We start from the raw sequence: 8,921 nt of genomic DNA, 5'->3' as shown, positions 1-8,921 counted from the left end.
AAAATGTTTTTTTTCATATAAATTCCCAGTACATTTATTTCTAAATAGTCTTTTTTATAATATATTACACCAAGCATTAAAAATGTTTTTGTTGCTGGAAAAATGTTAATTGATATTCATCTATTGGTATTAAATGAAGGTAGCGGATTACATTTTTGAAAGTTTTAATTTACCACTCTTGCCTAATAGATAGTCTAATAAAGTTTATTCTAAATCAAATTTTATATGATTTTAATGGTCCTCAGAAAAATGTTGAAAGTAATAACCATAAAAATTGAAATAACAACTGCAGTCTAACTTTATAAATTGATTATATCAAAACCACATATGTAATGAGAATTGTTGCAAGTCTAATGAGTAGGGATGCATCTGACTCAGTTTTTTGCCAAATACTGAAGCTGAACATTTGATTAAGAGTTTTTGCCAAACTTTTGTAATTTCCATATTTATTTTGGAAAGTTTAAAGCATTATGTAAGTAAAGTTTGCAAATTTTAATTGTTTCAAAGTTGTAGATGATTTAAGTAGTACATATTAAAGACTATTAAAATCTTTTTTAAAACTTCAGAGAGTGTTTTTTAACTTTGTTTAAAAAAGCAAAAAGAGATTTAAAAGAACTTACAAAATCAGTGACATCAGTGATTTAAAGAAGTAAAAATCTTTTTTGAATACATGTAAAGATATTTTAGTTAAAGTAAAAATTCTGTTTAGAATTATTTTAATGCTTCAGTAAACAACTGGCAATTCAAAAGAAAATTTTTTTTTCATAAGGTTCCTAGTTGTTTTTTTTTAAGTTACAGACCATATCTCAGCTCATCTTTGCAATGTTGGTAACTTACGGATGTGAAATTTTTGAACCCAAATAATCACTCAGCATTGATCCACTCTGCTTTCCAGTTCTGTATATTAATATTATTTATGTTAAACTTAACAGAAATAACTTCTAAAAAGTTTTGGCATTTGTGTTAAAAGTTTTTTTGCTTCGATTTTTAAAATGCAGCTCATTTTTGCTCAGTTACATGAGTATTATTTTAAAAAATATCAGTAGCCCAACAAAAACCCAAGGGATGCTAAAACTTGCATATCTAAAAATGGTCAGGGGCACAGAGAAAAAAAAGTTGCTTTTTGGTAGACTTAATTCAAATTCATTAAAAAACATTTGAGATATGTATTCTAAAGGTTTAGGGTTAAGACTTATTAAAAAGTTTTTTAATGGTTTTAAATGAGCACTTGTCAAAATTTTGGTCAAACTGAATGCTGAGTTTTGCTGACCATTTGGTGCATCCTTACTGAGTGTTTTCACTCTGTTTATGAAGCCATACTTAACACTATTTAAATACACAATATTTTTTCGAAGGAAATGTTTTCGATTATTTTTAACAGTTTTTTTTCATTTTTAGAGATTTATCGTTCCATACGTCAAAAGCATGATGATTTTTACAGAAAGTTTAAAAATTTAGATTCTCAATCAGTTGAAGAAACATTTTTTCAAAAATGTCTTGAAATAGCAGTTGATAATGATAATTATAATGCTGTTCGATATATTATTGTATATAAACCCCTCAATATAAAAGAATGTATAATAGAGTCTATTAATAAACCTACTAGTTCAAAAACTACATTGATAGTGCTTTTATTTTATGCTGTGCTGAAGCTCTTCAATGATCTTCTAAAATTTCTTATCAATCATTCTGAAGAAAATTTTGGTTCAATTGATATTGATGTTACTCGAGAAAAATTATCTGAAATAAGGTAATAGAATTTTTGTCATAATTCAACATCATGTTGTGTTGTAAAAGCACATTACATCATTTAGAATATGTATGTTAAAGTTGTTAAAATGTTATTGCTAATTTTAACTGTAATACCTGAAGTATTTAGTGAAACAAACTACATTATAAAACTATTTTCTTATTTTCTGTTTATTGTTTATTTAAGATCTTTCATTCATGAAATAAAAGAGGATCTTGTGATTCATGTTCGTCTTGCATGTAGCAAAGAAGTAAAAAACTATGAAGCTGTCAAACTTTTTTTGTCTCATGTGTATTTAATGGAAAAAAAAGCCAATTGGAATGAGTTAGATCTTTGCAACCTTCAAGAAGATTGGTTTCAATCTATTAAAATTTCTAATCTTTGTCTTTCTTTTAATAAAATCAAGTGTTTTCCAGCCAATGTTTGCACCTATCTTCAAAATGTTGTTGATATAAATCTTAGAGGGAATAAACTGCAATCGATTCCCCCAGAATTACTCATGCTTTCAAAACTGACTACTTTGAACTTATCATTAAATCAAATAAGTCGCTTCCCAGATGTTAAAAAATGGTCTGCAAGTTTGACAATTTTGAATTTGGAGGATAATTGCCTTAAAGATTTTCCAGAGATTGTTGATGGTCTTTCAATTGAAAATTTGAATATTGCTGGAAATCAACTGAATAATTTTCCAAAGGGTATTTTTAAACTGACACGTCTTGTTTCTCTAAATATTAGTCGAAATTCTGGTATTCAAAAGATACCTGCTGATATTGGAAGAATGGAGACTCTTAATGATTTAATCATTAAAGGTTTAAAGGTTTGATGTCTTTTCCTATTGGATAAGTTAAATTATTTTTACTTTTGAGTACTAATAAAAAATAAAACTATAAAAATATTCTTTGATTAAAACAAACTTATTTCTAAATTAACCTTTTTGATCAACCTCACTGAATTTTATGACTGAACAACTGAATTGTATCACCTACCTAAAATTGTATCACCTGATACAACTCATGCATGAAAGAGTGGGTAGAAGTCATCTAACCATCAGTGTAATCCATCAGTGAGATTCGATAATAGATTCAATTCACTTTAGCATCTAATCCTAACTTTTATACATACATACATACATACATGCATACATACATACATACATATATACATACATACATACATACACACATACATACATACATACATACATACATACATACATACATACATACATACATACATACATACATACATACATACATACATACATACATACATACATACATACATACATACATACATACATACATACATACATACATACATACATACATAGTTTGGATTGAGGACAACCTTAATATATTTTTTGTTAAATAAATATTAACATTTATGTTTGGGCAAAAAATTACTTGAAAAAAAAAAATCTGTAATGTGGGATGTCCTCAGAGGTCTGAAATCAAAATTTTTTTAACAAAGTAAGCTAGGTACAGGAGACAGCTAATTTTAGGAGAAATAAAGAATATATTTTACAACATGCTTCATTTTCCAGAGGATATTTATTATACATTAGGGACAATGTTTGAATAATCTTCTCTTTAAGTTAATCATAGATTTTTTTCTTGGATAGTATCTTTATAAGTTTTAATGCAAATTATTTGTGAAATTTTTGCTTTGTTCTTTTAATTTTTGCTATTTAAATGTTATTGGTGGCTTTCAAGATTTTTAATTAGCATTTCAAAGATATTAGCTAGCTTTAAAAGATTTTTTCTTGCTGTGACTTTGATTTTTTTTTTTTTTATTCTTGTTTACAGATCATCGATCCTCCATCCGAATTTTTAAAAAGTACTCATCACATAAAAAATTATTTGAGAGCTCGGTCAAGGGCTTCAGTACCCTACTACACTATGAAGCTGATGATTATTGGGTTTGCGGAGCAAGGAAAAACAACACTTCTCAACAGGCTTCAAGACAATAAGGATTACAATATAAATTCACACACAACAGGTCAGCTAGTTTGAGATTATAGTAGACCAATAGTTGTTTACATCTAGATAGTTTGCTGCAGCAATGCCATATTTTTTTGGTAATATACTAATCTTTATGTTTATTATATACTTTATTACATACTTAACATTTTTTTCATTATGTTTATTAACAATATTCAGTTATTTGGTAATACTTTGGTAGCATTAAATTTTGTTTAGTTCTGATGCTTACTATAATCATGATAATCATATGACAATTATTCTCATGATAATCATTCTTATAGTCACTTTTCTTGCCATTTATTTTTTCTTCAGACAATTGTTCCAAACTCTAAACAGCTCACAAAACATGAGGAAAAGCTACATTTTCTCTGCTTTTTAAACTAGCTCATGTTAACCTTTATCTACCATCTAAGATTATTGTTTTTAGAATATATTTTTTAGGTGTTGATATCCAAGATGTAACTATTCAATCCAAAAATAAGCCAGCATTTACATTCCGTGTGTGGGACTTTGCAGGTCAAGAAGAATATTACGTCACACACCAGTGTTTTATATCTGAATCCTCTTTATATTTGATTGTTTGGGATATCAGAGACAAAAGGAAAGGGGTAAAAAAGTTGAAATCTTGGCTTGAGAGCATTTTTGCAAGGGCTGAAAACTTCTCTTTAATGTTCATCGCAACCAAACTAGACCTTCTTAAAGGAGAAAGAGATTTGAAGTTATTGAATAAGGAGATGAAAAAAGAAATCGATGATCTTTTGAATTCCATTCCAGGGTATCTTAAGCGACGTCGCCAGCTTGGGATCCCTTTAATGCTTTTATCACTCATTCCTAGTTACTCTGATTACAATAAAGGTAGATAATAAATTTTTATATTAGATTTAAAATTGATTTTATACGCAATTGTTTCTTCTTTGCTTTATTAGCTTAATTTTTTTTTAATTTTATTTTGTAGACATGAAAATCTTAAAATCTAGAATTTATGAAGAAGCATCAAAAATGAAATACGGCAATAGATATATAGACGAAAACTTAATGGGAAGAATGATTCCTGAGAGCTATATGAAACTTGCAACTAAAATCGAGGAAGTAAGAAAAATGTCGATAGAAAATGAAATGCCGATTTTAAGCCGAGAAAGGTTTCTTGATTATGCAAAGTCTTTTACTTGTAAACAAGATGAGTTTTCTGAAAGTGATATTGATACTGCTGCTATATTTTTGCATACTACAGGTTTGACTGCACCTCTGCTCTTCAATTTTAACGTATATACTGTCCTTTTTCTTTGAACAATGTGATTTTGCCATAAATAGATTTCTATTTTATTCATACTCCTACTTTAACCTTTAAAACAACTTTATTTTAGGTTGTTGTATTTAGATTGCAGTTTTTCACATAATGCACGATTTTTGTCACAACTATGTTAACATTATTTAATCGATGTTTTAAATTATTGTAGGTACAATTCTCCACTTCAACACCCCTAATGATAATTTAAAAAACATGTACTTTATAAGCCCGTCATGGATTTGTAAGATTATGTCGAAATTTATTACCATGGACCGTGTCCAAAACTTCATCCGTAATGGAATAATGGAAAAAAAAGAAATTCCGGTAGTATTTCAGTAAAAATTTCTAAAAATAAGTTAAAGTAAAATGGTATTTTTCAAAATGGTATGTTTAAATTGAGAAAAAGAAATCATCATAACTTGTGCATGATACATCTGCAAATACATTTTTTAATACAAATTTCTTACAAATTAATTTTTTAAATGTGTTATGTTATTTGGTTTTTGTTTAGCTCATTTTAGAAAAGGATTGGGATGGGGAAAATCAGATTGTTGTAAAAAACTACTTGAGATTGTTATCAATATTCCAAGTTGCCACTGAGATAGATGATCATAGGATTCTAGTACCATCTAAATTACCAACAGAAGCTCCTGCACCTTCTCCTACCATCGATTCACGTCTATTACTTACTCGTTACCATCTCTTCCCTTACATTCCATATGGCTTTTGGGCTCGCTTTATCAGCCGTTTTTTGTTTCTTACGAAAGAAATGCTTTTACCTTACTTATCTGATGAGGCAAAAAACAAGAAAGAGACTTTTCAAGAGTACTTCGCGGATTCTACGGACCTTGGATACCTTTTAGACAAAAACTTCATTAAATGTTGGGATAAAGGAGTGATATTTGATCACCCTGAATTATATTTCTCTGTACAACAAACCAGCTCAAAAAAAGAGAACAGAGAGACAATTGAAACATGTGTACAGAGATCGCCACTCGGTTATCGCGTACTCAGTTACGTAATTGATCATATTAAAACACTTTTAAGTGAATGGTTTGAAGGCCTTGCGAATTCAACGGAAATAAATTCTTTTTTAGCTTGTCCTGTGTGTACTTATCTCGGAATAGATCCTCCTTTTTTGTTTGATATTCACCATTTGTTTCAGACGATTTATCAAACTTCGGACGAAAAATTGTGCAATGTCTTGTGTGACAATAATCATGCCCCTCGAGTTGTCAATGTTGCCGATTATTGTCCTGACCTTACATTTGGTGATTTGGCGGAAGATCTTAAGCTTAGCGAGCCCGATATTGATTGTTGCAAAGCTAAAGAACTTGGCTTCGGGCATTATGGTAAAATCTACCTCGGAAGTTTTAAAGGGAAAAAGGTAGCGGTAAAGTGTTACAAGTTTATCGATAAAAGCGATGTCAGGTTGTTACTGGACAATTTTTATGAAGCGAGACAGGAAATTGTAATGCTTAGTAAATTGCGTCATCATCCTCACATAATTGAATTTCTAGGTGCCTCGCTTAAACCGGAATTACGCGCTGTGCTTGAGTATGCTGAGCATGGATCATTATCAACTTTCCTTCATGAAAGTGTTCCTAAAGAGATTCCACGTATAGTAAGGTTTAGAATTTGCCAACAAATTGCAAGCGCTCTTGCACACATGCATCAAAGGTTTATTCTTCATCGCGACATAAAACCAGATAATATATTGGTATTCTCCATCGAGCACGACGCAAAAGTAAATATCAAGTTAGCGGATTTGGGAACAGCTAATTTCATGAGCCGTTGTGGTTTGAAAACATATAAAGGAACTCGGGGATACGCCGCCCCCGAAATGATTTCGTTCAAATCATCTTTGGATGATTATACGTCGAGTATTGATATATACTCATTTGCTATTGTTATTTACGAGTTAATTACTTATCAAAGAAGTTTTCATAAAGCTAAATATTCATGGGAAATAGATGATAATGTCAGAAAAGGATATCGACCAATGTTTTTTGACTGTCCAAATGCTTTTTATGGGCTTTTAAATTTAACTAAACTAATGACAACGATGTGGCACCAAGAACCCTCAAAAAGACCCGATGCAAAATCTGTTCTAAATCAATTGCTTTCTCCAGCGTTTCAGTTGATTTTTGGGATAAAGGAACTGTTGAAGTCGTATACTCCACGTGAGATATGTTATGTTAGTAGCACTGATGAATTATGGGTGTCATGCGAAAATACGAAAGGTTACATTTTTCTTTTAAATGCTGTAAATATTCCTTTATCATTTTCTTAATTTGTATTTTAAAAATTATAGCTGCATATTTTATTTTTTCATTTGTTCAATCTTTGAAAATTCATAACTTATAGCCACATGTAATCTTTTCTAATTCTTCTTTTTCTTATCTTTTTAAAAGTTTAATTACCGTCACTTATAACTTCGAAAGCTTTCTTCATCGAGTCAAACACAACTTATAAATGAAAAAGTAGCCCAAAATTTAAATGTGTTTTTCTAAAGAATCGTTTTATTCTTTTACTATATTAAAAAATTTTGACTTTTTGAAAAGTATTTTTTTTATAGGTGCAAAAATTATCATCTTAAACATGGTGCACATTGATAATCAGTTTCAATTGCAGGATTTCGTGAGTGAGTCAAAAGATTTTTCACAGAACAGTTTTTCCGTTCTTCATATGGTTACAGTTGGTGACGGCAGCCGTTTGTGTGTCGTGTTAAGAAGTGATTATGATACGATTCTGATTTATGAAGTCAAGACTCGAAAGTTGTTGTTCCACCATTTGATGAAAGATGCGATTGTTGATTCGATTTGTTCAAATAGTGATAACGTATTCTTTGGTTGTCGAAAACTTGAATCGAATGAAATTCTTTTTTACAAAAAACCTTGTAAAGATTTATTAAGCAGTAAATTTGTTGAAGAAGGAATTGAATTTCAAAAAAGTCTACCTTTGACTGCAATGGCTGTTTCACAAGAAGTTTTGATCAAATCTTCAGGTCAATATATAATTTACAAAAGATTTGACAACGAAGGTGAAGGAATAAAGCCGTGCCACTCAACACAACATGTTCGCGAGATTATCATTTCTCGCAATGAAAAGGTGTTCTTTGTCTCTCCTCAATGCTGCACTTTGATTTATGTTTTTTCTTACAGTGAAGAAATAAAAGAACTGTTTAAGTATGATTGTTATGAAGATATTAAAAACTGTTCGCCTTCCACTATACCGTTAGACTTGAGAGTGTCGTGCATGTGTTCGGTGTACAATATGTTGTGGGTTGGAACGGGAAGCGGGCATATTTTTATTTATGAAGTGCAACTGAGTCTCAATAAAATGGTTTTGTTGCAAACACTCCATCCGTACAAAAGCGAGACAAGAAAGTTTGCATTGGTTCACTGTCCAAATCGAAAAGATGGTGTTGAATATCTTATTGTGAGCACTGGCAAAGAACTGAACGAAAATTGTTTTGGAGATGGGTGTATCTTCAAGTTCGGAGAATTTCCAGTGGATGAAACTGCTTCATTGAGTAAACTTTATGTTCCATGTTTAGATAGAGAAAGAAAAGTGATTTTGATTTGGCACGTGCTCTTAGCTCACCAATATAAAAATTTAAAAACTTGAATTTTTTGTAAATAGTTTTATGTTAGAAAAGGAAAAAACTCTTTTACATGTGTTTCTTCATATACAGGTCCTTCAAGAAGACAAAGAAGGCCTATGCCAACTCTGGTGGACCTCTTGAATCAACCTACTGTTCTATGTGGAAGCAGAGAAGGGAGAGGGAGAGGGAGAGGGAGGGGAAGGTTACCGGTTGCGAAGTTCTTCACATGGTTTTTGACAAATACAAATTTAATTGGACAGCCACTCTACCAATAGGCTTTTAGTTTTTCATGAT

At 30.6% G+C, this 8,921-nt stretch overlaps 1 protein-coding gene across 1 annotated transcript in view; it reads left to right on the top strand.

The window, feature by feature from the left end:
- The window catches only part of LOC149885607 (leucine-rich repeat serine/threonine-protein kinase 2-like), a 13,683-nt gene extending 4,987 nt beyond the window's left edge, over positions 1–8,696 (top strand). The window contains exons 2-9 of the mRNA XM_090092723.1: positions 1,399–1,750; positions 1,937–2,567; positions 3,556–3,748; positions 4,174–4,587; positions 4,688–4,963; positions 5,190–5,344; positions 5,532–7,263; positions 7,599–8,696. Coding sequence (XP_089948849.1) covers positions 1,399–1,750; positions 1,937–2,567; positions 3,556–3,748; positions 4,174–4,587; positions 4,688–4,963; positions 5,190–5,344; positions 5,532–7,263; positions 7,599–8,650 — 4,805 coding nt within the window. The 3' untranslated portion in view covers positions 8,651–8,696. The remainder of the gene's footprint in view (positions 1–1,398; positions 1,751–1,936; positions 2,568–3,555; positions 3,749–4,173; positions 4,588–4,687; positions 4,964–5,189; positions 5,345–5,531; positions 7,264–7,598) is intronic.
- Positions 8,697–8,921: the final 225 nt, after the last annotated feature.

Source organism: Hydra viridissima, unplaced genomic scaffold (assembly GCF_058129835.1).
Source record: "Hydra viridissima isolate aposymbiotic clone 2 unplaced genomic scaffold, HvirCarnegie_v1 scaffold_7, whole genome shotgun sequence".
Lineage (NCBI taxonomy): Eukaryota > Metazoa > Cnidaria > Hydrozoa > Anthoathecata > Hydridae > Hydra > Hydra viridissima.
This window is presented reverse-complemented; position numbering and strand designations above follow the sequence as displayed.